This window comes from Halichoerus grypus, chromosome 7, assembly GCF_964656455.1.
Source record: "Halichoerus grypus chromosome 7, mHalGry1.hap1.1, whole genome shotgun sequence".
Taxonomy (NCBI): Eukaryota; Metazoa; Chordata; class Mammalia; order Carnivora; family Phocidae; genus Halichoerus; species Halichoerus grypus.
The window spans coordinates 104,476,750-104,494,683 of record NC_135718.1 but is presented as its reverse complement, the minus strand read 5'-3'; the positions used below and the strand labels follow the sequence as shown (position 1 = coordinate 104,494,683).

At 41.9% G+C, this 17,934-nt stretch overlaps 1 protein-coding gene across 6 annotated transcripts in view; it reads right to left on the bottom strand.

Annotated features, from left to right (window-relative positions):
* Window positions 1-2,639: 2,639 nt before the first annotated feature.
* The window catches only part of RABGAP1L (RAB GTPase activating protein 1 like), a 748,424-nt gene continuing 733,129 nt past the window's right edge, over window positions 2,640-17,934 (bottom strand). For all 6 annotated transcript variants that reach the window (XM_078077987.1, XM_078077988.1, XM_036117463.2 and 3 more), the window contains 5 exons: window positions 17,332-17,436; window positions 14,495-14,578; window positions 10,589-10,660; window positions 5,776-5,973; window positions 2,640-4,771 (listed from right to left, as the gene is read on the bottom strand). In XM_078077987.1, coding sequence (XP_077934113.1) covers window positions 4,619-4,771; window positions 5,776-5,973; window positions 10,589-10,660; window positions 14,495-14,578; window positions 17,332-17,436 — 612 coding nt within the window. In that variant the 3' untranslated portion in view covers window positions 2,640-4,618. The remainder of the gene's footprint in view (window positions 4,772-5,775; window positions 5,974-10,588; window positions 10,661-14,494; window positions 14,579-17,331; window positions 17,437-17,934) is intronic.

Genomic DNA, 17,934 nt, shown 5'->3' with positions numbered 1-17,934 from the left:
TGCTCACTCATGTTTCTTTTGTAGTCAGTCAGCACTGTTTGGGCCAATCAACTCCTTTATTCTAGAACCTGTATTCATTAGAGAAGTCATGGACAAAATCATAGAAGTCACAAAAATAAATGGTACAGAATTTCTGCTACCTCCTCAGCAAGGGAAAGGTAGGAGTTGAAAGAAGGGAAGTGATGCTGATTGAGAAACTTCTTCCTTCATTTGAACTGAGGATCCATACATTATGCAAAATACCAAAAATGGGGAATATGGTGCAAAAGGCTATTGGGTCATCTTGGATTCTGGGACCACCTCCAGCTTTATTCTTGTGCTTTCATGACACCAGAGTCTTGATGCATTTATATATTTATAATTAAGTTGCCTATATTTTATTCCATATATAATATATAGTTATTAAAAGTTACATTTTAACAGAAAATATTTTACATGGTAACTTATTGCCAATGAAAAAGGAAAGTAACTTAAAATGTTTATTTTCTACTCAATGATTCTTTTTTCTTAAAGTTTTCCGAACACTACTAATGATAAACCAAGGATGGAGGTGGGGAGAATGGGACATGTTGATGAAGATGTTTTTATAACAGGTAACGAATTCCTTTGGAGATACGCTTGACATGTAGTCTTTTAGATGGAAGCTGGGAAGGGGACACCTGACAGCTGACTGGAGTCACTCAGCCACTTGTCAACATCCGCTTTTCTCGTTACAACTCACGATCGTCATCTGTTGAGACGCAGCCCACGTGGAAGCATTCATTTTGGTAACTTTTGAGAGAGAAGGAAATTCCTAAAATGAAGGGCTTTGCATGTGTTACATGGAAGTCACTGTAAGAGAGGAGGGCTGTTCTAGAGCAGTTCTAGTTCAGTGTGGCACCAGCAGGTCAACCAGAGGGAAAGACTGGCCACATGTGTATTCAGGGGCGTGGTACCTGGCCGTACAAAGAGGCAGGGATCCTCTATGTAAAATTCTACCAGTCACGCACACACACAAATCAAACAATGTTCAAATCAAACAACAGCGGTTGTCCGTTCTCTCATTTACTTGTAACTGAAGCAAGAAAATCAGCTATTTAAGAGTCTGGATTTTTTTAAAAGAGTAAGTTCTACAACAGAATCCTCTTGTTAAGCAATTAAAAGTGTTCTTTCCCAGAGAGAGAAAACAAGGTATCTAATTTTTTAAACGCTCCCTTTTCCCTGCAAGGGATCCTGAAATAGGACAACCACCTTAGCAGAATCGTTAGTGGGCTGACTGCAGCTAAAGAAAACTCAAGCCCTTACGTTACACGTGTAGGCCCCATCCTCAGTACCTGATGAGCTCCTTTCAGGATCTCTCATCTCATGCCCTGAACTGTGCATTCTCTTGTTTTTCTCATTTTCACTGGGAAATAAAGCCACTAGTTATTAAGTGGAAAATATTTTAAGAAAATGGAGTAGGGGCTTGAGAAAAATGTTAATATACGGTACAGAATGACAATTTTGGATAAAAAAGATAAGTATTATTATTCACTATCCCAACATCAGTACAAAGATTGCTTTTGTACTTTACTTTGGAAATTTAAGAAAGCCAATGAAGAAATTATGAACTGAATAGCTGGGAGAGGGAAAGAGAGAGAGTGGTTGTATGGAAAGAGAGGCCAGAGGCCTATATGACATTCCTATTAGTGTTTCTGATAGGTACTCACACACAGAACATTAGGTAGCTGAGAATTTCTTTGCATTAAATTATATGTAACTAAATATAACCAAATTGTGTCATGGCTCAGGGTGTGAAGCTAGCACACATATGCACTGCAAAATTCAGCTGAGTTTTTTTCAGCTTCAAAGAATGTGTTAAACAAGAGTCTCAAGATATAAAAGCTAATGAACTGAATTATCAAATTGAAATTCATTCCTTTTATTTATTCTGCAGAATTAAATGAAAAGATAAATCATCACTCTTCAGAATACTGCAAGTGTTGGATTTCTGGAGGAATGTTTCACACAACATATCCCAGGAAAAGATGAAAAACACTCTAGAATATTTGGAAATTTCCTAGCTATCTGGGCTGGTTGATGTCTTTCTAAAAGAAATTCAAGAGAAGAGTAGCAATTTTTAAATATATTTCAAAATAAGTGAAATTAAAACTAACAGTTACTTAATACAGGGATGCATGAGTTTTCAAACAATACACGGGGAAGGACTGGGGTGGTGCTATTATAACATGTTGAATGAATAATCATATCATATACCAAATTTTGAATTTTCTTTCTATCTAGTATTGCTACTGACCCAAAGGCATTGCAGTGAGGAACAGTTTAGACTTATGGTACCAATACACATACCTAAGTATGATATGGAACTGGAGAAGAAAAAAAAAAACCTATAGATTGCCATTAAAATCTTTTGACAGAGTTAAGAGAAAACGCAAAAAGACCGATTACACATTTGGAATGTGTACCTGGTGATTTTGTTTAAAGAAAAAAAAATGTAAGGGGCTCTGGAACTGAGCCTGGTGTACAGGTGAGGACCGTACCTACGGCCATTCTATTTCTCCATCAACTACCACGTAAGGAAAAATATGCAATTTAGGCATTCTGTGGAATGTGCTGATTTTTGGAAGTTAAAAAGAGCTCTGTACAGTAAAACTATATGATTCACAAAACACAAAAGAACATCTTTAATTTAGCTGGCCATTTGATAAGGCAACTTGTACAAGGCTTCTTGGAATCAAAGCATAAAATACCAGCAAAGCTAAAAAATTATACTAAATAATTTACAGAAACAAGTACCAAGATGCAATTTTCTAGCCATTATATTTTACAACAACAACAAAAAAGATTACCTTTTCTAAATCACCAAGTAGGGAATATCAGAGTCAACAAGGACACTCAGAATGCTGGATTACAAGGAAATGAATATTATAATGAAAGACGACAGGACAAAACACAATTCTGTAAGAAAAGTATTTGATGAGTGTAATAAAGGATAACATCCATATCAGTTTTATGGGTTGTAGATGATATAATAAACACCAATGAAGGGGACTTAACTTTTTAGAGTTTAATGATCATTTTGGAGGAAAGGATCTATTATGAGCAACTTATAGTGCATGCTCCTGGAGTTGAGATGGCTCTTATTTAATTTTTACTTCCAAGAATGTGTTACTTTTAATTGCAACATATGGCACAGATGAGAATCACTCTGGCTACAGAGTTTAAGATCCTTTGCAAAGAATATGTTCAACAATGAAGCGCAGGATGAGTATCAATAAATGTTATTGTACATAGCGACAGTAGTTTGGTTGGCGTAAAAGGACCAAAGCCTCCAAACAAGCTGAGAAAATGGGAAAATTAGTTTTGTTGTTACCAAAAGATTTCCTGCAAGGACTATATATATAGACAGGTTAAATATAATTGAAAAAAACTATTTCCACCAACTTTTAAACAACAGCTTTACCTCTCCATGAGATAAGTATTTCTATAAAGATTTTATATTCAATCAAAAATGTTACCAATGCATTTGCATCTCTTCGTCTGGGGTACCAAGGGCATTTTAGGGAGATATGGAAATCAGTAAAAGTTGTCTAACAGTAAACTAAGATGATGTGAAGCTGACCTTTATTTCCCATTTCATAACTTTAAAAAGTAGAGTATATTAGTGTTTACTTAGCAAATATATGTCAACATTAAATTAAATACTCTGTCCCTGGTTCTCTATTTCATTTGAAGCACAATGGCTGACCCTGGGCCTTTCTAGGCTTCTCTGGTAAAGGTTCGCTAACGCTGCAACTCACAACAGCCGCCTCTGACTTCACGTTTGCCGGAAGTCACAGCTGTGTTCAGACTTAGGAATCGGCAATTCCCGTGTAGAGTTTCTCAAAAGGACCTGTTAGAATACTAGGGCCAAATGATTTATCTTATCCTGCATTTATCAAAAGCTCTGTTCCTTTCATCTAGGGTGTTTTCTCAATAGTCTATCTTATTCCATGGTTCTTGGCACTTCATTTCCAGATATACCCAACAGAAAATGAAAATAAACTCATTCTTTTTGGGGGGACTATTCAATCCCAGGTTTATTCTTTAGACAGGATTATCGTTTTCCAGGGAGTCACTTTCAGGAAGAAACCTGACAGATGTCATAAATGGTCCCACAGTGTGCTTTATCTGAATAAATCCTGAAAAGATAAGAGGTTTAGATTTCAATCTTTTTTTCTTTTTCTTTTTTTTTTTTCTGTGACAAATCTCATTCTATCACTTCAACCTTGGAATAAAAGACATCTCCATTTTTATGTAAAGTAAGAGTAATTAGGAATAATTAGTTCTAAATAAAAAGCATTTAGTTCTGAATTACTTATTTCCAACTAAACATCAGGCATATAAAATAATGGGTAATACTATGATGGAACTGAACATGGCCTTCCATGAAGAAGCTCGAAAGCAGGTATTCAACATAACTCAGGTCAGTTTAAACATCCCTTTGCAAAGTGTCAAACGAGAAAAGAGTGAGAGCTACTGAGAGATCCTGGCTTGCTTTCTGGCCTCCTGTACTTTCCTGCAAAGGGATACGGGGAGATTCCTCCTGGGTTTCTGTCCCTTTGATCGTTGTGCTCTTGTGCTTGGGGGGAGGCTGGAACTATGTGCTCTCCTTGGGTGGCTGGGTGACCAGCGGAGGCTGCAGTGGCTGGGTGCCCGTGGCCGTTTTGATAGAGTTCAGGGTTTTGCTAAACCAAGAGTTTTTTGCAGCTTGGATTTCATTCATAAGGGCTCCTCTCTGATGTTCAAGTTCCTAATTAAGAAAAGAAAATCATCAGAGTTATATAAGTGTTTTCTCTCTGCCCAAAAAACCAAAGTATAGCTTTTCGGAATCCCCAGGTCTGTATAGCTGTAGCTGTCCTCCCACAAAACCCACAAGAGATTTAATCGGCTTCTTAATGCAAGAAAACAGTTTAGAGCTAAAAGAGTTACCACTGGAAGTCAGAATCTTGCTTCCTCTGAACAGTGAAATGAAACCTCATTTTATCTTTTCTTCCCCCTGCGTTTTTGGTCCAAATTTAGGTTCAGGTTACAACATGTTTGGAACAACAAATAGACATATAGATGGACTGAACTTCTACTGATGATGTAAGCATGAATGAATTCTAGTTCCAAACACATGGCCTTCGCCCCTGACAACATCCTGGGTCCAGCACAGAAACGGTTAAGGGTCGCTAGTGCGGCCCAGGTTAGAGCCATGGCAGGTTATAGCGGTGGGTAAGGACCTTGGGAAAAAGGAAATGGGAAGAGCCCATCAGAAGCCAGGACTATTTTTCTAATTATGTTATCTTCCGATATGGACATAGATTTTCGGGAAAGGGATTTGGTAAAGTCAGGTAAAGATGAAGGAGAAAAAGCTCCAAAGCAAAGAATGGGTGTCAGCTAATGTTCACCTGTCAGGGAAAGGACAACAGAGAAGGTCTGGCCTTTCCTTCTCAGGATCAGCTACCACAGTGACTGAAGTTCGATGAGAAGGAGCGACCTTGGCAACAGAAATCTCAGGGAAAGCTAAAAAAGCATATGCTTAAACCCGTTCTCCTAGGATATTATCTTAATCACTACATTTTCATTTAAAACTATGTATTTATGTCACTTTAAAAATAATGATGTAAAATGTGACGATGGAGGGACACATTAGTGGGCAAAAAATGTGTTCATCGTATGTGGAAACATCTTCGGATGCTGAGCTGGATGGGTGGACCCAAAGGACGAGAATGTGTCCAGAGCACGGACTGTGTCTCTCCTCTGGTCACCGACCTGGATTTTGCACTTGGCCTCCACCAGCTGCAGCTTGGTCTGTGCCAACTCCAGCTCCATCTCCCTCAGCTGCTTCTTCAGGGCGTCCTTCTCATCAGCCAGGTCTACGCCCTTCTCCTCCCTGCTGACGGCCGCGGGCTTCAGAGCGCCCTCTTTGCTGAAAATGTCGCTGCAGTGTTTACAGGCCATCATTTTACCCTGAAATAGCCAAAGAGAGAACCCACATCAAACGACTTCACGGCAGAAATCCCTTCCTGAAACAAGAGGAGAAGATGTTCATGTAGACGCTGCTTGTGGTCCTCAAAGGCAGGCCTACTTCTGAAGGTAATTATTTTTCTTGTGCCGCAACCAAAATGGTTTTAGCACAAAACCCAACTGTGGGGGCACCTGGGTGGCTCAGTCATTAAGCGTCTGCCTTCGGCTCAGGTCATGATCCCAGGGTCCTGGGATCGAGCCCCGCATAGGGCTCCCTGCTCAGCAGGAAGCCTGCTTCTCCCTCTCCCGCTCCCCCTGCTTGTGTTCCCTCTCTCACAGTGTCTCTCTCTGTCAAATAAATAAATAAAATCTTTTAAAAAAACAAAAAACAAAACCCCAACTGTGCAAGTTAGGTGCTCCTTGTGTCTTAAAGTATCTCTAGAGAGACCCTGGAAATGGAAACTATGAGAGCATCTCTGTGAAACCCTGTTCTAGAAATTCTGTGCTGCCAATAGTCTTTCTAGAGCCCCACGCCATAGGCTCTCCATGCAGTGTCTCCTGAATCCTAGAGTTACTGTAAGACCACATACTCTTATCACCCCCATTGTAAGTGAAGAAACTCAAGAGTCTAAGTAGCTGGCTCATAGCAGACGGACTAAATCTATGCTTGCAACAAAGTTTATGTCATGTCCTTTGGTTCAGCTTTAAGCAAAGAGGATCATTATTGTTCAAGGTAATGAAAGTACCTCTGCCCCATGCCTGGCCTGCCAATCAGATGCACAGCACTGACCAAAAGCAACTCTTCAACACACTGGTGCTATTGTTTTCTTAAAATACCTCCAAAAATAGTTTAGAGCTAAAAGATATTACAGAATATTTCTATTTTAATATACTACTACATATTATAATATGTCCATAACCGAAACAACACTCCTCTCTTCACACACACACACACACACACACACACACACACACCAACTCTCCCCACATTTCTGTGTCATTATGCCTGTTTCCACCATTTAGGCCTGAACACTGGGGTCATCTTTTCTTTCCCTTCTCCTTCATTCCATATTCAGCTGGTCACTAAATTATTTTTCTGACATGTCCAAGCTCTTCTCATCCCAGGCCTGAATCCCTAGAAATCACCTTCTCAGCCCCCACTGATTGCTTTTTTTTTTAAATTAACATATAATGTATTATTTGTTTCAGGGGTACTGGTCCGTGATTCATCAGTCTTATATAATACCCAGTGCTCATTACAGCACATACCCTGATTGCTTTCTTATCCCATCTTTAAGGCACTCTTCAGATTCCTACCTGATTAATATTCATTAGACACTTGAAAGGTATCTTGTAACTCTCTTCAGAACCTGTAAGAATAATTAGCCCACTACTGGCACTAAATAGGCACACAGCAAGTATTTGTTATATATATTTATTGCTGACTAAATAAAACGTCAAAGTGCTGGCTTTTGATCTGGGTCTTAAATGACTAGAAGTTTACCAAGCTGGGTAAGCAGTTCTATTAGGCTGAACCCTATGAAGGAACAGACTCCCTGACGGAGGAGGACATTTCAGCAGGGAGAGCACTGTGTGCAAGGATGCTGGCCCTTCAGAGAACTGCAGGGAGCCGGAGCAGGGCCCAGCGGGAGGAGATGGCTCAGCAGTGAGAGGAAGGAAGTGACAAGGGTTCTCCATGGCCCCGTGGTAAAGGTTCTCAACTGTAATGCTATCGAATCCCGATTTCAGCCTATAGAAAATGTCTGCACTGCATCTTGTGCTCCACGTTGGAGAGACGGCAGCGAGCCTCATGAGGCTGCAGTCCGCAGGCGAGCTGAAGAACAGAGGTGTGCTGGAGGCTGCAGAGTCCCACCCAGCATCCAACTCCCTGTCTTCCTTACTAACAGAACTCTGATTTTATTTGGGCTGGCAGTTTGCCCAGTTAAAAGATGCCATTCCCCAGACTCCCCTGAAGCTAAGTGTGGCCATGAAATTCAGTTCTGATAGGTCAGCAAAGTGTGGTATGGAGCTTTAAGGAAGGCCACTTAGAGCTCACCCAGTTGGAGGTGGGCCCTTGTACCCTTGCATCTCCTTCTGGCCTAAAATTCTACCCTGGAAGGTGGGTGTGATGGGGGCCACTCCAGTTGACGGGTTTGACTTTCAGGTCACCCTGAGGATGGAAGCCCATGCTGAGGGTGTGGGTTACCGATAACTGACGAGCGTGGATTGCTGATAAAACCAAGGATCTTTCTAGCCCTAGACTTTTTTTTTTTTATACATGAGATAATCAACATCTTTTGTGTTTAAGCCATTGTTATTTTGGGTTTCCTCTCTGTGGCCAATCTAATTCTAAACTGATACACAGAATGAGAGAGTCACATTTATCCTGGGGAATACTCATTCTAATTCTAGTGTAGAGGATTACCTGAAGGGGGAATGGTGTGATGGGAGGACGGAGACATCGAAAGCCACAGCACTGCGCCGAACAAGAGATGAAAAGGAAGTAGTGCTGGGGCAAGAGGCTGTAGGTCAGTGTAGTAACCAAGGCTATGGAGAGTAGAGTCTCACTCCCTGGGCTCAAATCCTGGCCTTACTACTTACTGTGACCTTGAGATCATGAATGACCTGATTTGGTGATCATTGTCAAAAAAAAAAAAAAAACAAACAAACAAGATCTAATAAATCATTAAAAAGAAAATATAATAGGGGCGCCTGGGTGGCTCAGTCGGTTAAGCGGCTGCCTTCGGCTCAGGTCATGATCCCAGGGTGCTGGGATCGAGTCCTGCATCGGGCTCCCTGCTCAGCAGAGAGATTGCTTCTCCCTCTCCCTCTGCAGCTCCCCCTGCTTGTGCTCTCTCTCCCTCTCTCTCTCTGTCAAATAAATAAAATCTTTTTAAAAAAAAGAAGATGATATAATAGTGTCTACCTTCTCAGGAAGTTGTAAGGGTTAAATGGGATAATCCATGGAAAGGTACACACAGAAAGTGTTTAGTAGGTGTTAGTTGTTCTTTATTCAGCTAAAACAAGTTCAAGTTCCTCTGCCTGACTATCATGGGCTTTCATTAGGCAAGCTTATCTCTTTATCCAGTATTTCCCTTGATTCCTTAATACACGCTCGAAGCACATCAGTCTCCTTAACGAGACTCATTCTGATTTCTGGGTCTTCACTCACAGTTTCTTCCAGAATGTCCTTTTTAAATCCTTCTCACTGAATTCTACCCATCCTGCTTCAGCCCAGCCTCCTCCACAAAGTCATCTTTGGTCTGTAGTTCTTACGATTTTGCTTCTGTATAACCCTACTTGTCAGTGTCATCCAATTCAGCGCTGGCTTACATGCTTTTGAACTATTCCCTAAATATTTCACATGCATATGTATAACTTGCTCCCAGGAAAATTCTAAACTTTTTGTTATGTATAATTTCTGTAAAACAGTATTAGTCTAACAGCTGTGCACACAGTTAGATGCTCAATAAAACCTTGAGTGATCCGTATAAATTCACTTCATTTATATTTCTACCAAGATTTTAGTTCAGGATAGTTAACCCTTTTATGCCAAGGCACCTCATCAACTGAGTGTTAGTGTAAATAAAAGGATGATAAAGGCTAAGGAGGAAGAAGGTAAAGGCAGACCAGAGAGGGAAGACATTTACCCAAAATTTTAGCAGGTTCGGGCAGGGAGATGACCAACATCACAGTCACTAATAACCTCAGACTGTTTTAGAACAGGAAATAAGAAAAAACCACTTGGGATACAAAGTCAGAACAAGGTTCATATTTTCAGTTCTCATGTCTCAAATTTTGAGGCTATAAACTTATAAAAATATGTGTTTATTGTGTGCCAGCCACTAAGCTAAGCACTTTATATATGTGATCTTACTTAATCTTAAAAATAACCCGCCGAGGCAGGTAATGTCTCTATTTCACAGGATACAAAATACAGCTTAGAGAGGTAAATAACTTGTCCAGGTTGTTCAGGGATATGCTAAGGTGCCTAGAGCGCATTTATGCACTAGCATCCGAACATATTCCAAGAGAACTCCGTCAGGTTTCCGTCACGCAGGTCACGAGAGCCGGCTGTGCCCAGGCTGCTTCTTAAGACACCAATTCATTTGCTTTGCGGCTGTTCTATGGAACAATCGCTTTTCTCACATAAGCAACAACGAGTCTCACCACCAGGGGGCAGCATATAAATAAATGCTCTCTACACAACCGGCGGAGAGCAACCGGATGATCCCCCCGGGTCGCACCCCGAAGCCACATCCATTCAGGCACCGTCGGGATGCTGGGGGCTCCCGGGCGTCCACCGTCCAAGAAGGCTCAGGGGCGTCTTGTAACAAGGCTGAAGTCCTACTACCTGCCTCCGACAACCCCTGAGATTGATGGGAACACAACCGTTCCGCGGGCAGCGAAGAGGATCACACCCGGGTCAGAGACAGATTCTGTTCTCCAGAGTTCCTAAATCCTTTCCCGCACCGAGAGGGGCAGGGCGGGTGTGACGTCATAAACTGTCCTGCCTGGGGGGCGTCCTCACGCACTGGGATCGTCCTATCAGGTAGTGACGTAAGACTGTGTGAATCTGGAAGAAGGCATACCACAGAGCTATTTCTCTCTCCCTCACCTTTACCACTTCTAGCTCCTCCTTGCTGGCCGCTTGCTGTGTCTCCAGTCTGGTACTTAACTGGGAACAGATCTGAAGAAAAGAAAAGAGTTTCTTTATTAGGAAACAGAACAACTCTGATGTGCACATTCCTGTGTATCAACTCATACAGTGCTCTGGCTTCTCTGGTGCTAGAGGAAATTTTGCAAAAGAACAGCCCTGCAAATGCCACCCAGGCCCGGCAGAGAGCCCTGCAAATGCCGCCCAGGCCCGGCAGAGAGCCCTGCAAATGCAACCCATGCCCGGCAGAGAGCCTGAGAGTATTCCATGCATAAAGCATATTTTGATCTTAATTAGTAGAAAAACACATGGGGTAATTTGATTTGTCACTAGACTTTGCGACTATTTCCAGTGAATTCCTGTCCTGTTTTTGGAATCAATCTATAGAATTTTTGCTGAGTATCCACTCTGTGCAAAGTACCATTCTGGAAACCTGATGAAAAGAATTCTGGCCACAGAGAGAGTCTCTGTTTTCAATGACCTAAAGTTTCCTTAAGAAGTTGGGGCACCTGGGTGGCTCAGTTGGTTAAGCGACTGCCTTCAGCTCAGGTCATGATCCTGGAGTCCCCGGATCAAGTCCCGCATGGGGGGGGGGGGTGTCCCTGCTCAGCAGGGTGTCTGCTTCTCCCTCTGACCCTCCCCCTTCTCATGTACTCTCTCTCTCTCTCATTCTCTCTCTCAAATAAATAAATAAATCTTAAAAAAAAAAAAAAGTGGCAGAGGGGATAAAACAGAGTTAAAGTGACCAGAAAATAATAAAGACTAAAATTCTGATCAAGTGGTTTGGCAACATGGCGTGAAATGACAAGCCTGAGGTCCAGCTCTAGTACTTTCCAGCAGTGTGTCCTTGAGCAAATTCACTAACCTTCCTAAGCTTCAGTTCCCTCATAAATACAAAGTGCTGTGCTGTGATAATCAGTGGAAAAAAATGTATGCAAAGGATTCAGTATGGCACCTGGCCTATAATAAGTGCTTATTAAAGAGAATCTCATTATTGATTCTGAAATAAGGTGCTAACAACAAGTACTAGGAGCAGGTAGAAATAAGTGCTTTCAAAGCCAAAACCAACCAACCAACCAACCAGCCAAACAAAACCATTTACTTAAAAAAATTACTAGATGTTCAAATTCCTTGAGTGACATAACAGATCTTTTATTTTTGAAAAGTGGAATAAAAAAAGTTAGGGGATGTCAAATTTTAAAATGCAATTTGAACTAAAAACATAAAAGATCTACCTCTATTATCAAAACAGCCTTTTTTAAAAAAAAGATTTTTTTTTATTTGAGAGAGATAGAGAGCATGAGTGGGGGGAGGCGCAGAGGGAGAGGGAGAAGCAGACTCCCCACTAAGACTCCCACTGAGCAGGGACCTGGAGATCACAATCTGAGCTGAAGGCAGATGTTTAACCAATTGAGCTACCCAGGCGCCCCTGGGACTTTTTTTTTAATGTCTGTTTTGAGGGGTGTCTGCCTTCGGCTCAGGTCATGATCCCACAGTCCTGGAATAGAGTCGTTATACTGCCCCCACACACCTCCCCCACCCTTCTCGGTGGGGAGTCTGCTTCTCCCTCTCCCTCTGCCCCTCCCCCTACTCATGTTCTCTCTCTCTCAAGTAAATAAATAAAATCTTAAAAAAAAAAAAAAATGGCTCTAGAGACCAGGGCCTGCTTGTAGAGTTGTTTCCAATTTCTCCAGATCCAAGCCTGGAAATAATGAATAGGACTACACTGGCTGATGTGAAGAAGAAGCAATCTCCCTATAATTTTGGCAAACCATATACCTTTTCAAATAACCCCAAAGATTCCAAAATAAAGCCAATCATAGCCAATTCCAACTACAGAATGCATGTGGATTATGTTTTATATCCTAATTATCTTCAGGCAGATGGGTCTGTTGCCTTTTACATTACTGGTTGTGCCTGCCAGATAATATTCAAGAACAGTCCCAAGGATTACTATTTTGAAGAGTGCTGCATATGGTGGCCACCCATGGCCTAATGTGGTGATGAAAGAAAACCCATTTGCAGTGATGGCAAGTTCCACAGCACATGGTCTTTAATGTTCCTTGGATTGGCTAATGTTTAACCATCCCTTCTCCTAGTTACCCAAATTGAAAATCTCGGGATCACCTTCAGTGTTTTCCCTTGTCCAGCAAAAAATGACTATGTTTTGTGTCTTCCTCTTCTCCATTTTCATTACTACTTATTTTAGTTTAAGGCTCTCTATTTTCTCACTTAGACTCTGCAGTTAGCCTCTTACCGGTCTGTATCTTTGCCTGTGGGTCTCTCCATTTGGTTCCACATTTCTCACTGGGACAGATCAGTGCCAACAATATGTCCCTGATTATGCCACTTTCTTGCTCAAACATTCCTACTGTAAACGGAATAAAATCCAAACTCCTCTGCCTAACCCGAAGCCCCTCCTTGAACTGGGACCCCACTCACCTTTGCTTCTTTTTTGTACTCGAACCTCTTGACAAACAAAACTATTTCTGTTCACTAACCTACCTCCATGCCTTTGCATGTGCCGTTCCTCTGTTCCCCATTTCTATCCCCCTTCGCTGCCTCCACATACCCAAATCTCGCCTGGCCTTTGAAGCACAGCTCAAATCACCCCTCCTCCAGGAAGGGTTTCATTTCCCATGGGCAATAAGCTCCCTTTCCTATTATTTGTGCACAGGTATTAGCTCCCCATTACAAGATCAGCTTCTAAAGGAGAGAAATTGAATTAATTCATCTTTTGATCCCCCAAAGAATCAAGCCTCTCAGATTGCAGGTATCAACACATATTATCATCAAAGAGAGAAGACAGCTCTGAAGCCTTATTTCTAAGCAATCGTCCATGAAGGAGAAAAATCCTTCTGAAAAGATGTTCATAATATATGAAGTGAACCAGTTGCAAAAACTAGCACAAACAATATAAATGACATTTTTATTTATATAGCAACAATGCATATTCAGTATATTACAGTGACTATTTCTAATTGGTAAGGTTAAGCGGGGGGGAGGGGGTGTTTTCTTTGTGCTCTTCTACACTTTCTTAATTTTCCATGAGGAACATAAATTTTATTTATAAGCAGCACATTTTAAAAAATAATAGGAATCAGATTTCAAACTCCTACATGAGGCAGGAGACCCCAGGGAAGTTCTTAGGATAAGCAGGTGACAAATGGTGCCTTGGTTAATTCTGGAATGCTGGAACTGCTGCAGTCCATTCAAGGGTTTCTCAGCAATGCAGAGTCCTTGCCATGTCCCAGCACGAGCAGCAGAGACAAGACGATACTACTCGGGCAGGAATGAGGGCTTTCTGGGAGCACTCTGGTGAAGGGGCCAGGAACATCCAAGGAGAGCAAGCCCTCCACTAAGAGATCAAAGGTTCCCAACAGAAGGTTTCCTGCTAGCCTTGGCCATGGTTGGGTAAGGCCACATGGCCACGTGGGAAAAAGAGCTCCCACATTCTATACTGTGACAGCAAAGGACACACTGATTCCCCGGATACTGTCATTTGATATAATCACTAAGCTTTAGTCCCTGGCAAAGAGGCAAATGTTACTAGTGAGGTCTACTGGAAATGTGCTTCTGAGGTGGGCAGAGACAGGATCCCAATGGTAAAGATCAACTTTCCTGTTCCTCTCAATCTACCAAACATTGTAAACAGCCAACAGATCATTTCGCTCAGTTACACCTCCCATGTTATCGGCAAGCGTGTCCAGTCACTGTTTATTTCAGAGGAGAAAGGAAGCCATCAAATTTAATGAATGTATGCAACCATTGCTCTGGAAACTCTAAAGACAAAATGATTTTTCCCCCCAAAGAAAAACAATACAAATAATCACTTTTATAGCAACGCAAACCTCAGAGGCACGATACCTGCTTATACTCAGCAATGATAGCTGTGGTCTTCTTTATCTCGTACTCTGCCTTCTCCAGTTGTTTCCGGAAGACTTCTTTTAGCTAGAGAGACAGAGAATGAGAAACACCAAGCCTCAGTCAAAAGCCTGATGAATTTCCACAAACACCTATATTCAGGTCAGCCTGATTCGGTCAAGGCCAATGTTAACAACTACAACTATATAAATTTTCCTCACTGAAGCTGTATCTCAAGCATTCGAAAAGCCTGATCATCTCCAGAGATGCAGACATCTTTCCTTCTCTCCTGTAATGTATAAGACATATGAGCAACCCCATTATACAACTGCTTATCCTTACCACTTACTTTATAAATATATTGTTAAATACGTGTCCATTCAGAAGCTATCTTCTCTCTTCTTTTTTTTTTGGATTTTATTTTTAAGGAATCTCTACACACAATGTGGGGCTTGAACTCACAACCCTGAGATCAACAGTTGCATGCCCCCCTGTCTGAGCCAGCCAGGTACCCCGAAGCTATCTTTATTCTTACGGAAGTCTAAAACAGAACAAAACACCCAGGCAATGTGTGTATTCGCTGTATCATCAATGACTGAAGAAGCATGTTAGGCCTTCCCATTCACAGCCCCCTACGGTCACTGCTGGTATCTCTCTGAAGGTGGGAACAGGAAGCTTTTGAGACTGGAGTCAGAAAAAGTTGGAGGAAGATAAGAGCTTTGGAAGTCAGGAGATTCAGGGACTGAGCAGTGACTTTAGAAGGAGCCAGCATGATACATGATGCAGGTACTTGTTACAGTCACAGAAATGCTAAACCAAGAACGCTGAGCTGAAAACCACACTTTTTTGTAGCCCAGCAACTCGGGCTTCTAGGTAGCAAGGAAGGTAGGGCAGGAAAAGCTCAGGTGCCACCAGACGAGGAAAGATTTCAGTTCTTCCACGTTGTTGACCAAACAAACAAACAAACACAAAACAACTCTGGTTAATCTTAAAGTACATAATCAGAATAAATTAAATTCTGCTTTGCAGCATCCCAAATTATAAATGGGATATACGCTGTATTTGCTAATTCACAAATGACTGTGATTTATAATTGGACTCCTTATCGTGAGAAGCTTTCCAAATTTCTTCATATTTGCTATGTTTTTAAATTCTAAAAGCAATTTATAGGACATATTGATTCAAAGTTATTTATATTAGTCTCTATTCTCTGTCTTACATAATTTAAGGACGCAAATCACACCTTTCTCCCCTCCTACGATAAGGCGCCACAGACTTCAGGACAAACTTAGAAAGCTGAGAGGCTTTGAGCAAGTGTCACTTAATTTCTCTAAACCATGGTTTTCTTATCTGGCAAATGAAGAGAATAATTCCTATCTCACAAAGGTACCATAATGATTAAAACAGGATATATGCACATATACAAATACGTGTGTGTATGTGTGTGTGCGCGCGCATACACATACACAGACACACAAAGGGAGGGAAGCATGGGTTAAATTAATTTGCTAATAGCTTCATTCTTTTTTTTTTAAAGATTTTATTTATTTATTTAATTGACAGAGAGAGAGAGAGAGAGACAGTGAGAGAGGGAACACAAGCAGGGGGAGTGGAAGAGGGAGAAGCAGGCTTCCCGATGAGCAGGGAGCCCCATGTGGAGCTCAATCCCAGGACCCTGGGATCATGACCTGAGCCGAAGGCAGTCGCTTAACGACTGAGCCACCCAGGTGCCCCAATAGCTTCATTCTTTACCTAAAGTACTGAATTGAGCCCCAAAAAGGCAGGAGGTAAAAAAACAAAACACAAAAACACAAAAACACAAAACCCAACAAAAGGCCTAGATCAAAGTGGATAATCAGCTCCTAAAAAAAATTTGACTAGGTAAAAAAACAAAACAAAACAAAAAACCTGGCCCACATTAAATGCCAAGAGTCATTTCATCATATTCCAATTTAAAAAAAAAATCATGGAACACTTTTTATTAACCCTGGAAGGTGCTAAATGATACATCCCTTCATTAGTAACTTCAGTAGACTTTTTCTGCTTGGATACAGGTCTTTGAAATGGTTTGTGTTCTGTTTTATATTTAGTATTTTTGATGTCTTGGAATGAAACTCATTAAAATAAATGAGTGAATCATGCTTGGCAGAGATGGAGAACATTGGTGAGGCGGCCCACTCTTCCTCAGGAAGGCTGGAAGTCTCAACTCCTTGAGTAGAGAGGCCCCTCCTGTCCCTTATCCAGGAGGCCTTGGCCAGGCGGTGCGTCTTCCAGCTGATTAGCCTCCCAACGCATATGAAGACTGGAGGGTGCTAACTTCAAGGCTGGTTCCCAAAGGGCTGCTTTTTCCTTTCCTCCGGGAAGTAAGAGCTGAGAGCTCTGCCAGGAATGCTGGCGCTCCTTCTAAGGCATGATTCAGGAAAAACGAGTGGGACTGACTGAGCACCTCCCAGCAGAAATCTCTGCAGGCTTCCCATTCCCCAAGCCTCTCAAACTACTGCTCAAGTCAGTTAGCTTGGAGACAGGACACAAACTCTGCATATTTGTCAAGGCTCTTGGATCGTAATTCCAAGTTGCTAAACTTAGAGGAAACTTCACACTCTCGCTAGCCATCTGAGTCAAGGCAGATTCCTAAAACCTGTTCAAGGGGACAAATCAGTTCCTGCCTCTGCTTCTAACGCCCTTCAAACGAAATGCCGAGACCCAATGCTGCTCACGTGTCCTGCTTCAACATCGCCCTTGATTTAGAGTAAGTTTGATTTTACTTCTTGCTTCGAGTATTAATCAACTCCTCATGCCGACACACCTGCGTAAAGCAAAAGCCCACCGATGCCTCTTACCTGGGCCGTCTCTTCCTCTTGCTTCCTCTTCTCTTCTTCAGTCTCCACCAGCCTCTGCTTGGTCAAGAGGAGCTCCTTATTCAACACATCTGCCTTGTCTTCTGCCTGCACGTTGGAGCACGTCACAGTCATAAGGAAGGTGAAGAAAGAACGGGTGTGGATACTCTCTCCAAACCTAATCTCTAGTTATGATTGTTGCATCACTACCAGAAGCCATTCTCCCCCTCCTAGCTCACCCAGGGCGCGGCTGTTTTCTTTGAACGCCAACTATAGAGCAGGCACTCGGCACACATCATCTCTGATCCTCACAACAATAATTATTTTACTGATGATGGCGGTGAAGTTTGGAGAGATCAAATAACCTGACTGGGGCAGAATGAGAGCCATGATCTGAGTTCAGACATGAATGGCCTCGAAGTGCATGCTCTTTCTAAATGCTTCTTACACATTTTCAGATGTCACAACAGCACTCACTCTGAGACTGTGTAGATGGATAGGATGAAGGGGAGCCTTATATGGAAGCTTCCAACTGTTAGTGCCTGGGGGTGGGGGGTGCGGATTCAGAGAGAGACAGGCTGATCCATGGACAGCAGTTAGGTGAGA